The following is a 13,160-nucleotide window of genomic DNA, read 5'->3' as shown; positions in this document are numbered from 1 at the left end:
TAATAGCAACAACAACAACAATAATAATAATAATAATAATACAAACAATAATAATACAAATAATAATAATAATAATAATAATAATAATAATAATAATAATAATAATAATAATAATAATAATAATAATAATAATATGTCTCCAATTGGATCACCACCAAGCAAATGTCAACAAGTACCAGCATTTGATTCGACTCAAGCAACACAAGCTTTACTCTCTTTACATAATGCTTCAAAATTATTTTGCTCATCACCAGAAGATACCTCACCAATGACATCACCAAGAACTCCACCATTTTCATCAACCAATACAAATACTTTACAAACATCACCAAATAGCCAACAAAAATCAAAATCTTTACCACCTCTCATTTTTAATGAAAATAATAATCAAAATAATAATAATCAAAATAATAACCAAAATAATAATAATAATAATAGCAATAATACGAACACGAATAATAATAATCAAAATAATAGTTCAAGAAGTATTTTATTACCTCCAATCAGTTTATATAATAGTAATAGTAATAGTAATTCTTCCTCAACTTTAACAAGTCCAACTTCTTCATCTTCAAATCTAAATGATGATTTATTTTTGAAGAAAAGAAAATTGGAATTGATTCATTAAAATAATAATATAATATACAAAAAAAAAAAAAAAAATTAATATATCCATTTAGTGTAATATTTTTCTTAAAAAAAAAAGTATTACTTTTTTGAAAAAAAAAAAAACATTAAAAAAAAAAATTTTTAAAAAAAAAAAAAAAAAAGAGCAGTAGTAATAGTAATAGTAGTAGTTTACATAGTTTATGTTTTTTCAATTACATTGGTATAAGAATGCATTAAATAAACAAACTTTTACATACATGTCATTGTAAATAGAAATAATTTTAAAATAATAATAACCCAAAGAAAAAAAAAAAAAAAAAAAAAAAAAAAAAAAAAAAAAAAAACAAAAAAAATATATACAAACCAAAAAAAAAAAAAAAAAGAATATAACCTCTGTAAATAAAAAATAACTAAAATTATAATTTCTCACATTTTAATTTTCCAGACGACACTTTCTGTTCATTTTTATTTTTTTATTTTTTTTTTATTTTTTTTTTTATTATTTTTTTTTTTTTTTGATTGATTGGTTGATTGATTGGTTGGTTGATTGATTGGTTGGGGAAAATTAACTCTCGCCAAACCTCTCGTCTTAATAATATCAAGATTGTGAAAACAAAAATTGAAAACATTATTGGAAACAATTTTTTTTTTTTTTTTTTATGAAAATTTTTTTTTGAATTTAATTTTATTATTTTTTTTTTTGATTTTTTTTTTGATTCCAGTCGATAAAAGATATTTTCCAATAGTCACACGAAAAAAAAAAAAAATTTTATAATAAAGCAATCCATTACCTATTACAATTTTTTTTTTTTTTTTTTTCTCTTTTTCTAAATAAATTTGGTCAAATCTATAATAACTGAAATGCTTTTTATTTGAATTGATTGAATTTTAGTGTAAATCAAAAAATTATTTTTATTTTTTTATTTTTATTTATTTTTTTTTTTTATTTTTTTTTTTTTTTTACAGTAATTTGTTTTTTTTTTTTTTTTTTTTTATTTTTTTTTTTTTTGTTTTTATTTTTATAAACTTAAATAAATATATTTGTATATATATATATATATATATTATCTATATATAAAAGAAAATAAAATAAAATAAAAATGAAAATAATATTTTTATTTTTTATTTTTTATTTAGTTTATTTTAATAATGCACAAAATACTTTACCAAATGATCAACAAGATGCAATTGATACAATGATGGTTGAAATTTTTGGAACGAAAATTGATGACATTTGTTCATATGGATCATTTAAATGTGCACCTATAAATGATGGTGTTTCGGCATCAAATGTTTATACAATTACTGAAATTGTATTTCCATCATCATCACCACCAAATATGGTAATAAATTCACCATTCACTTCATTTATAAATTTAACAACTTTAGAATTAACTAATGGTTTATCATCATTAACATTTTTTAATAATATTTCAAATTACCAATATTTAAAAAAATTGTATGTAAAAAATTTTAAAAATAATGAAAAAAAAAAAAAAAAAAACGAAAAAAAAGATCGAAAAGTGTGAAAATATTAATAAATCTCAATTTTTTTTTTTTTTTTTTTTTTTTTTTTTTATAATTTTTTTTTTATTTTTTAGAGTTATTTCAAATCAAATTGAAACAATACCAAGTGACCAAAATTTACCAAATTCATTAGATAGTGTTGAATTTGGTACTATTTCAACTAGAATTAATGAAAACTTCTTTTCAAGTGGTCAAATTTCAAATTTAGTAATTATAAATTTTGATAATGGTAGTTCATTACCATCATCATTTCCAGTGAATAATTATTTAAAATCATTGTCTTTACCAATATCATATATTCAATCATCATTTCCAAATGATTTAAATAATTTAAAAGCATTAATTGAATTAAATTTAAATATTTTTAATGATCGTAACTCAAATGAAAATTATAAAGATTTTCAATTACCAAATTTTCAAACACCATTTGAAAAATTATCAATAATTTCAATAACATTTATAAATTCACCAATTGATTCAACTGGTAGTAATATCCAAACTTGGAATTTCTTACAATCAATTACTCAAATTAAAACTTTATCAAATTTAAATATTTATGGTAAAGGTTTTACATTAGATCCTTCAATTGGTTTAACTGATTTTTCATTATTAAATTCATCTTCAATTTTGTAAGTATTTTTTAAAAAAAAAAAAAAAAAAAAAAAACACCCCCATATTTTTCACATACCTACATTCGATGCCTTTAAAACCCCAGAGAATGGGGGATGAAAAAAAAAAAAATATATTCTAATCTTTTATTATTTATTTTATTTTATTATTTATTTTTTTTTTAAAAAAAAAAAGTAATTTTGAAGAAGGTTGTGATTTTTTAACAATGTGTAATAAAAAACCATGTTTAAATTTACCAATTGATTCAAAATTAAGTTTATCAAATTGTAATGTAAATTTAAATAATTTATCATTTAAGAATATTTTAGAATTTACAATGGTTAATAATGATTTGGAACAAGAGTTACCATGGTCAAGTGAATCTGGTATTGATTATGTAAAAATGGATAGTTTTAATGTTGAAAGAAAGAATAATTTAGTTGGATCATTACCATCGAGTTACTGCCAATTTAGGGATGGTGTATTAGGAGTCGGTGGTAATTTATTGTCCGGCTCAATTCCAAGTTGTTTCAGTTGTAGTGGTGCAAATTCAATTGGTACTAAATATTTGTTACCAAACAATTTCACAGATTTCAATTCAAATTCTGTTGCTACCAACTGTCCAACTTTTTCATTTGATACAAGTTATAATAAAATCGTTAAAATTGATGGTTCTTCAATTATAACTATTAGTGGTACTGATTTCGGTTGGTATTATAAATCATCATCAAATGATTCAAACTCAAATTCAGATTCAGAATTATCAATACCAACTATTACTATAACTATACCAAATAGACAAATTGAATTATCAATTCCAAAAGGTACTGGTGCAAATAAAACTTTTGTTGCTTATTTCGGCAGTAATTTCCAATTTAAACAAGTTTTCACATATACTTATAATGATAGTATCAATAATAATAGTAGCTCTGATTCTGATGAAAGTGGTGAACCTTCTTCCTCATCGATAATATATTTCTCTTCTTTTTATTTTATTACTTTTTTATTCTTTATACAATTTTTAATTTAATATAAAAAAAAAAAAAAAAAATTAAAATAAATAATAATTAAAAATATTGTAGTATTAAATAAATAAATAAATAAATAAATAAATATATAGAAGCAATAAAATATTAAATATAAAATAAAAAAAGAATATGTATAGAAAAATAAAATAAAATTAAAATAAATAAAAAATGAAAAAAAAAAATGAAAAATATCTGGATGTCAAAAAAAATCTTTTTTTTTTTTTTTTCATCAAAAAAATCAATCAATAAATTTTTAATCATCATCTCGTCTCATTTTAATTTAAATAATTGAAAAAAATAAATATAAATAATTAAAAAAAAAAAAAAAAAAAAAAAAGAAAGAAAAAATGAAAAAAAAAAAAAAAATGAATAAAATATATACAAAAAAAATGGGCAGAAAATAATTAATTAATGACATAAATTAATTAAATTAATAAAATTTCAAAAATATCTTTTTTTTTTATTTTATTTTTTTTTCATTTTTTTTTTTTTTTTTTCGAAATTTATCAACAACACACAACAGCTTAAAAATTTTTTTTTTTTTTTTTTTCATTTCCCAGCAATAGCACCATTAATTACTTAAATAATTATTTTATATTTTGTGTTTTTGAAACTTCCCAAAGTGATACATTTCGAATTACTAAACCATAATTGCACACATCATATATTAATATTAAAAAAAAAAAACAAAAAACAAAAAACAAAAAACAAAAAAAAAAAAATAATAAAATAATAAAAATAATAAAAAAAAAAGTATCATATGATTTGTCAGTTATAGGTTATATTTATTTTATTTATTTATTTATTTGTTTGTGGTGTGTGTGTGTGTTGTGCTCGTGCGTAAAAAATTAAAATCAATCTAATAACAGTTATTAATTTATTTTGTTAAAAATAAAAATAAAAATAAAAATAAAAATAAATAAAAAAATAAATAATAAATAAAAACAAAAAAAAAAAAATAAAATCATAATACAGGTTATACCATATGGTAATACTGGTATAAATTTTTATTTTTATTTTTTTTTATTTTTTTTTTATTATTATTATTTTTTATTTTTTATTTTTTATTTTTTTTTTTTAAAAATTTCATTTTAATAAACCCAGTTTATATATTTATATATATTTATATATATAATGAAAAATTGGATTAAATTAAAGCTTACAGCAATAGGATGGTTCATATATGGTATGCCAATTAGTGTATTTTATCGATACCTTTGGTTAAGAAATAAAACATTACTTTTTAAAACTATAGCTGTACATTATATAATACCATTAATTATCGAAGTAAATTTTCCATATTCAAATTACATCTAAAATAATAATAATAATAATATTTAATATTAACTTCATTTTTCATTTTAGTTATTACCATGGTATGCATCAAAAAGAAAGATTGGTAATTACCTTAGAACATCAAGAGTAGAGATTACACATACAATGTCAACCAATGGACCATACTCCCATTCTGCTGTAATAAAATATGTACTTTTAACAATATACTATGCAATATTAGATAATATAAATAGTCATTTAATTTCAATTGTTGTATGTATAATAGATAATGGGATAATAGATAATGGGATAATAATAGATAATAATAATAGTTCTAAATATTAATTGGTTAATTATACACATATTGTTATTATTATTATTATTATTATTATTATTATTATTATTATTATTATTATTATTATTATTATTATTATTATTATTATTATTATTATTATTATTATTATTATTTAGTCATTAGAAAATAGATTACAAATTAGAAGATTAGTAATGGAGAAATTGTTATATTCAGAGATTGGTGCATTTGATTTCCTTAGAAAGAAAAAGAATATTGGTCCAGCTGAATTAGAATATAAATTATCTTCTTCAATTAATACAACGATTTCATTCTTTACTTATACAATACCAGATTTAATAGCTTCAATATATGCATTTGGTAAGATCTTATTTTTTATTAGTCTTTTGAAAAAACATAAATATTTACTAATTATTAATATTATTAATTATACTATAGTTATTGAAGGTTCAGAATTATTAAAAAAAGGTCATAAAATCGATCCATTGATTGTATTACATCCAATATTAATTGCAATTTATCAAAAAGTTAGTCAAAAACTTAGAGAGAGATTAGTTGAGAATAATCCAGATTCATCTAAATTTAAAGATCCTTATAATTCAGCAATGAGTAAAATGATATCAAATACTGCCGAAGGCTTATCAGATATTCAAATTAATAATTTACAAGAGACTCAATTAGGATTATTCGATAATTTAATAGAGAAAGAGTTGAGTAATACTCAATCATTCTCGACATTAATCTCTCGTACATGGAGATCAATTCATAATCGTTCATTATTTGAATTTGCTGCAGAGGTTTGGGTGGCTCATAAAGTTATGGATCGTCAAAAAATTGATAATCAACTTTATCGTACAACTCTATTAGACATTAATCGTGTCATTAGATTAGGTAATCGGTTATTCCAATCTTTAGGTTCTTTTAAAAATATTTATAAACATCAAAAAAAAGTTAAAAAATTATTAAATATTCCAACTTTTATTGAAGAAGATAGTCATTTAAAATAGTAAGTACTTATAAATAAATAAATAAATAAATAAATAAATAAATAAATAAATAAATAAATAAATAAATAAATAATAGTAATAAATAAAATATATATTAATTTAATTTAATTTTTATTTTTTAGTATTTATAAATTTGAAGAATTAAAAGTTTCATCAGATTTAAAATTTTCATATGAAAATAAATTTTCAAGTGAATTACCATCATTTCCAGTATTAGATTTACAGAATGAAATGGTGATATTGCCAAATAAAAGGTATGCATTAATTGGACAGAATAGAAGTGGTAAATCAACATTGAATCATTTGTTATGTAAATTATATACACCAACCGAGGGTCAAATCTCAATGAATGGTATACCTTATTCAGAGATATCAAGATCATCAATTCGTAGAATGATCTCATATGTATCACAACGTCCATTCATTTTTCCAGGTACAATTATGGATAATATTAGAGTTGGTAATCCATCAGCTACCGAAGAACAAGTTTTAGAAGCCGCTGATGCTGCTGGTGTTTTTGCTTTTGCTGATGATAATAATTTTAGTTTAAAACAAAGTTTTGATTCATTATCTGATACTTTTGATCCTGATATGGAAATACCACCAACTATTTCACCATTATCAACTTCATCAAATAATATTAATAATACAACAACAACAACAACTAATAATAATAATAATAATAATAATAATAATAATAATAATAATAATAATAATAATAATAATAATAATAATAATAATAATAATAATAATAATAATAATAATAATAATAATAATAATAATAATAATAAAAATAATAATAATAATAATAATAAACCAACTACACCAACATTTGTACCATCTTCACCAAGTCAATATAGTACAATTAATAAAAGTACAATTATAAATAATAATACATTTATACGTAGAAATAGTTCAATGTCACAATTAAATAATAGTGGTGGTGGTAATGTTAATGGTAATAATAATAATAATAATAATAATAATAATAATAATAATATTAATATTAATAATAGTGGAGTTGGTGGTAGAAGAAATAGTGTTATGGATTTACAAAATAAACTTTTAAATCAATGTGATGAATCAGAATCAAATAAATTAGTAAAGAGAGTTTGGTCAGTTTTAAATTTAACATCAATTTCAAATTCAGGTGGTGGTGATGAATCAGATGATGATGATGAAGAAGCAGAGAGAAATCAAAGATCTTTAACACCAATTATTGTACCACAATTAATTGATGGTGGTCTTTCAAATCATCCAATACTAAATCAAGTTGTTGAAGCTGGTGGTAAGAATATCAGTGGTGGTTTTGCACAATCGATTGCATTGGCTAGAATTTTCGTTAGAACTGAAGCAAAGATTGTGATTTTGGATGAAAGTATGAGTCAAATGGATGCTTTCAAAAAGAGGGAAATCATATTTCCAAAATTATTTGGTTTTGCTGAAAAACATAATATCACTTTAATTATTGTCACACATGATTTAGCTTCTGTTCAAAATACTGTCGATCATATTTTCGTTTTAGATCATGGTAAACTTTGTCATCAAGGTTCTCATGAAGAATTAATGAATGAAAATGCTCAAGTTTATTATAAATTGTTAGGTTTAAGAAAAAGATTTAAAAATCAAAGTTTTAATAATTTAAATACAAACACTAATAAATAATAAATCAAAAAATACAAAAAAAAAAATATAAAAAAATACAAAAAAAAAACAATAATCAACAGAAATAAGTGAATTTATTTTTGTAATATTATGATTATTTTATTATTAATAAAATGAGTGGGGGGATACGTTATTGAGAATGCAAAGAGGGGGCATTATTATATTTCAATTATAAATTGAAAAGATATAGGTATATATTAGGAATTGAAATATATATATCCAAATGGTTGTTTTTGAACTGATTATTGAAATACTATTTGATGTGGTTGGAGTTGTGGGACAAAAAACTTTTCCACTCATTTCTACTGTATAAATACAAGCATTATCTGAAACTAATGAAGCCGAAATTTCTTGACTATCAGAGCAATTAAAGTGCATAACAAAGGTTCTAAAATTTCCATTGGAGCATTTTGAATTTGTGTATCACCCAAAAAATACAAATAAAAAAAAAAAAAAAAAAAAAAAAAAAAAAAAAAATAGATATAAATTTAAATCTGGTTTTTTTTTTTAGATTTTAACACAAAAAGCTTTGCCACTCATTTCTACATTATAAATACATTGATTGTCTACAACTAGTGTGGATGTAATTTCTTTACTATTGTAACAAGTAAATGACATAACAGAAGATCTAAAATTCCCATTAGAACATCTTGAATTTGTGGTGTATTTTAATTGTGTAGTTGAATTTGATGTACCAAAAGAACCACGACTTGTTAAACCTATAGGAGTTGGAGAATATGTTGAACCAACGTAAAGTTGACATGCTGATACAACAATGGATTTACATTAAATTACATCACCGCATATATTCCAATAGTATCTATATTTACCTTGAGGACCTTTCAAGAAAAAAAAAAAAAAAAAAAAATTTTCTTCTTGAAAATAAAACCAAAAAAAAAAAAAAAAAAAAAAAAATTTTTTTAAATATTTTAATCAAATGTTTAAAAAACCTTTTAAAATTAGAATTAATATTTAAATAAATATAAGCTATTTTTTATTACTTTTTAAGTTTTTAATGAATTACTTGGCATCGTAAAAAGGAGCATTTTGAAGTAAATTATGATGAAAAATAAGTTGAATTAATGATTTTACCATTCACTTGTAATCCATCATAAGATTTAAAATCAACTGAGCATGTATAAGATTGAGTATAACAATAGAATTGATTACCAATACATGAAATTGAATTATCAGGTGAAATACATTTAAGAACTCCATTAGTTTGATTGGTTTCACATGAATAGCCTGATGATGTTGTACATATTGATTGACCATATCCAATACATGTAATGATATCTGAACTAGTTATTGAAATTCCATTGGATGATTTACAGGTTACATTTGAAGTTGGATTAGGAGTAGGAGTTGGAGTTGGAGTTGGAGTTGGAGTTGGAGTGGGACAAAAAATGTTTCCACTCATTTCTACAGTATAAATACAATTATTCTCTGAAACTAATGAGGATGAAATTACTTGATTATTAGAACAGGTAAATGTCATAATAAAAGTTCTATTATTTCCATTTGCGCATTTTAAGGATGTGGTGTATTTTAATTGTGTATCACCTGAGTTTGATGTACCAAATGAACCAAGACTTGTTAAACCTACAGGATTTGGATTACCTGTTGAACCAACTTGAAGTTGACATGCTGACCAACTCCCATATGATTTACATTGAGTTGCATCACCGCATATATTCCAATAGTATCTATATTTACCTTGAGGATTTACACTTGAGGCTGCACTTAATGCTGAATAACTACCATTACTTAATGAACCATAATTTATACCATTAAAAGTACAACTAGATGGAGATCCTTGAGAATTTACAAAACTATTCGATAATAAATATAAAGAAATAAAAAATAAAACATTTGACATTCCTTTTTTTCCTTTTTTTTTTTTATATTAAATAATTAAAAAAAGTTTTGAAACACCCAATAAAAAAAATAATTTGGTGGGGATAAAAAAAAAAAAAAAAAAAAAAGAAAAAAAATAAAATAAAATAAAAACTTTTTGGCGTGATTCGAACACATTCAGTGGGGGAAAATAAAAAAAAACAATTTCTTTTTTTTTCCATTCACCATTTATTATTAAATAAATAAATAAATTAATAAATAATCATTTATTTTTTTTTTTTAAAAATGATAAATATATTTTTAATGTTCTTAGATATTTTTGAATGATGTGTTATTTTTTAAAAAAAGTTAAAAATAGATAATGAGTCATTTGAAAAAGGTGTTTTAAAACACACAAACAAAACAAACCAATATTTGCATATGTGGTTCTTTTATTTGAAAAAAAAAAAAAAAATATCTATTTTTTTTTTTAATTTTTATTTTAATTTTTTTTTTGAATTTCCATATTTTTTATGGAATTTTTTTTTTTTTTTTTTTTTTATTATTATATTTCTTAATCTTGAATAAAAAAAATAAAAAATAAAAAATAAAAAATAAAAAATGGTTGTTAGTTCTCATAGATTTGACATTTATAAATTATATAAATTAGTATTTAATGATATTTATTTATGTAAAAAGATTTATAAATTTGTTAGAGGTATAAACAGACAATTTACAAATAGTATGATAGAAAATAAATCATTCACACAAAGATGTAGATACAATGAAGCAACATTTATTTGGATGGTTAAAAATGCTCATTTTCAATTATTAAAAGATAAAATCAAAATTGGTAAACAATTTAAAGAAGAAAATGATGATTTCACGTTACCAAACATTTCATTATTTTTAACATTAACATCAACATCATCAACATCATCAACATCACCAACACCAACACCAACACCAACATCAACACCATCATTAATTATTACAAAAGAAATTTTAAATACATTTTATGAAACAAATAAAAAATTAATTAAAGAATTGGCTTCGATAGATGGAATTTTAAAATTTGCAGTAGATTCACAAAATTTGGATTTTATTGAAATAATATATCAACAAGAGTTTATAAATAAAGAATTTAAACTTGAAAAAACGAATAACCCATTTAACTTTCTAATGGATAGTGCAATAAAGAATGGAAATTTAGAAATAATTAAATTTGTTCATAATACATTAGGTATTGAATTTGTTGACAGAGAGAAAACAATAAATAATATAATTGCATCAACCACTACTATTAATAATAAAAACAAAATAATTAAATATTTATTAAATGAAATTAATTTCAAACCAATAAAATCGGAAAGAGATGATAATTATCCATACGATCCAAAATCATTATTCACTGATTTTTTTAATTTAGAATCATCATTATTTAAAAAGTTATTTGAAATTGGTTTAATTTCAATACCAACCAATAATAATAATAATAATAATAATAATAATAATGATAATAATAATAATTTTATTATTAATAAAAGTTCACATGATTTAATAATTAGTAAACTTTGCACAAGAATTAGACTTTATTCAAAATATTTAATAAATTATAATAATGGAAAAGATTTTATTCCATTTAATAATGTTTTAAATTTTTTCCAAAATACAATTTTATTTTTATCAACTATTAAATCTAAATATTGTCAGCCTTTAAAAAATATAAATAAATTATTACAACAACAAGACCAACAACAAGAAGAAGACCAGCAAAATGAGAAATATGAACAACAGGCAGAATTTAAAATAACAAATTTATTTTCAAATATTAAATCAGTAATTTCAAATAAAGTTAAATCAATTGTTGAAATTAATAGTGATGATGATGATGAAATTAATTTTAGTGGAAATAAAATTGAAATTCAATTAAAAAGAATTATTTTAATTGATTTTTTAAAAGAAATTAAAGAATTAATATTTTCACAAGATGAATGGACACTTATTATATTAAATTATTCAAGAGAAAGTCAAGAATATAATTTAATTCAAGATGAATTAAATATTAAAAAGATTGAAGATATAAATGTAAAATTAAAATCACCAGAGAAAATGTTTTCATCATTGGTTATCCAAATAGCTGTACAACATGGTGACCCAAATTTCATTGAAGTTATACCAACATTTTATGAACAATATTTTCAACGTTATTTAGATGAATCATATGTTAGACATCACAATGACACATCAACAAACAATTATTATTATAATCCAAAATTAGTTAATATCAATCAACAATTAATATTTATTGAAACCATTTACAAATATAATTTCCAATGTAAAGAAATCATTTTAAAGAATATATTTGATAATTTTATTGATTTAACAATTGTCGACCATGCAAATAAAATTATTGAAATTATTAAAAATTACAATTCTACCACTAGCACTACCACCACCAGTAGTAGTACTACTACGAAACTAACTGCAAATTTATTTACTGGAAATGAAATGATTTTTAAATATTATTTTAAAAATCATTATGAATTATTTGATTGGAATGATAAGAATATTAGTGAATCAATAATTAAATCAAGTAATTTAGAATTAATTGAATTTATTCATAATAATGAAATTGGTTCATTGGATTTAAATTCTTCAATTAATCATTGTAAAACTAGACAAGTTGCTGAATTAATGTATGAAAAATTGGGTTATAAATTCGATAGTCAACTTATTGATATTTCAAATCTAAATGATTGGAATTCAAATTATTTATTTTATTATGCAATTAATAAAATCATTAAAGATAATCAATCAGATTCTTCAAGTAATTTATTAATTATCACAAGTAATAAAGTAGGAAATGATTATAAAAAATTGAAATTTTTATCAAAATTAATCATTGATGGGAAATTAAATTTTAATAACATTTCAATTGGTGATAATCAAGTAAATGAATTTTTAAACTCTTTAAACTCATTAGAATCTTTAAAAAAATTTGGTAATTTATCATATATAAATCAATACATTAAAGAAAATAATTCAAAAATAATATTTGATGATAATTTTTGTAAATCTTTCCCTGTAAATAATAACTTTATAATTAATTATTTTAATATTAAAACCTCAAGATTATAAACATATTTTTTAAAAAAAAAAAATAATAAAATAATGTATTTTTAATTAATTTTTTTTTTTTTTGATTTTTTTAAATTTTTGATTTTTAATTAATTACATGTTTTTAATAATACTATTTAATATTCATTTGTTTAAAAAATTAAGATTTAT

General features: G+C 20.5%; 5 protein-coding genes across 5 annotated transcripts in view; 4 read left to right on the top strand and 1 right to left on the bottom strand.

The window, feature by feature from the left end:
* Window positions 1-628, top strand: part of srfD (hypothetical protein) — a gene marked incomplete at both ends in the record, with an annotated part of 1,463 nt that extends 835 nt beyond the window's left edge. The window contains one exon of the mRNA XM_634012.1: window positions 1-628. This exon is cut by the window's left edge and continues 449 nt beyond it. Coding sequence (XP_639104.1) covers window positions 1-628 — 628 coding nt within the window.
* A 1,081-nt stretch (window positions 629-1,709) lies between these two features.
* On the top strand, window positions 1,710-3,775 carry DDB_G0283481 (hypothetical protein; the record flags this gene model as incomplete). Its single annotated transcript, XM_634011.1, has 3 exons — window positions 1,710-2,068; window positions 2,211-2,765; window positions 2,941-3,775. 3 exons carry the CDS (start codon window positions 1,710-1,712, stop codon window positions 3,773-3,775), a joined length of 1,749 nt encoding a protein of 582 aa, XP_639103.1.
* A 1,132-nt stretch (window positions 3,776-4,907) lies between these two features.
* On the top strand, window positions 4,908-8,033 carry abcH4 (hypothetical protein; the record flags this gene model as incomplete). Its single annotated transcript, XM_634010.1, has 5 exons — window positions 4,908-5,060; window positions 5,139-5,321; window positions 5,520-5,721; window positions 5,800-6,367; window positions 6,491-8,033. The coding sequence occupies 5 exons, from the start codon at window positions 4,908-4,910 to the stop codon at window positions 8,031-8,033; spliced, it is 2,649 nt and encodes an 882-aa protein (XP_639102.1).
* A 1,057-nt stretch (window positions 8,034-9,090) lies between these two features.
* On the bottom strand, window positions 9,091-9,912 carry DDB_G0283531 (hypothetical protein; the record flags this gene model as incomplete). The annotated part of the gene is made up of 1 exon (XM_634009.1): window positions 9,091-9,912. The coding sequence occupies one exon, from the start codon at window positions 9,910-9,912 to the stop codon at window positions 9,091-9,093; it is 822 nt and encodes a 273-aa protein (XP_639101.1).
* Window positions 9,913-10,490: 578 nt separating this feature from the next.
* On the top strand, window positions 10,491-13,010 carry DDB_G0283477 (hypothetical protein; the record flags this gene model as incomplete). The annotated part of the gene is made up of 1 exon (XM_634008.1): window positions 10,491-13,010. The coding sequence occupies one exon, from the start codon at window positions 10,491-10,493 to the stop codon at window positions 13,008-13,010; it is 2,520 nt and encodes an 839-aa protein (XP_639100.1).
* Window positions 13,011-13,160: the final 150 nt, after the last annotated feature.

Source organism: Dictyostelium discoideum (genome assembly GCF_000004695.1).
Source record: "Dictyostelium discoideum AX4 chromosome 4 chromosome, whole genome shotgun sequence".
Lineage (NCBI taxonomy): Eukaryota > Evosea > Eumycetozoa > Dictyosteliales > Dictyosteliaceae > Dictyostelium > Dictyostelium discoideum.
This window is presented reverse-complemented; position numbering and strand designations above follow the sequence as displayed.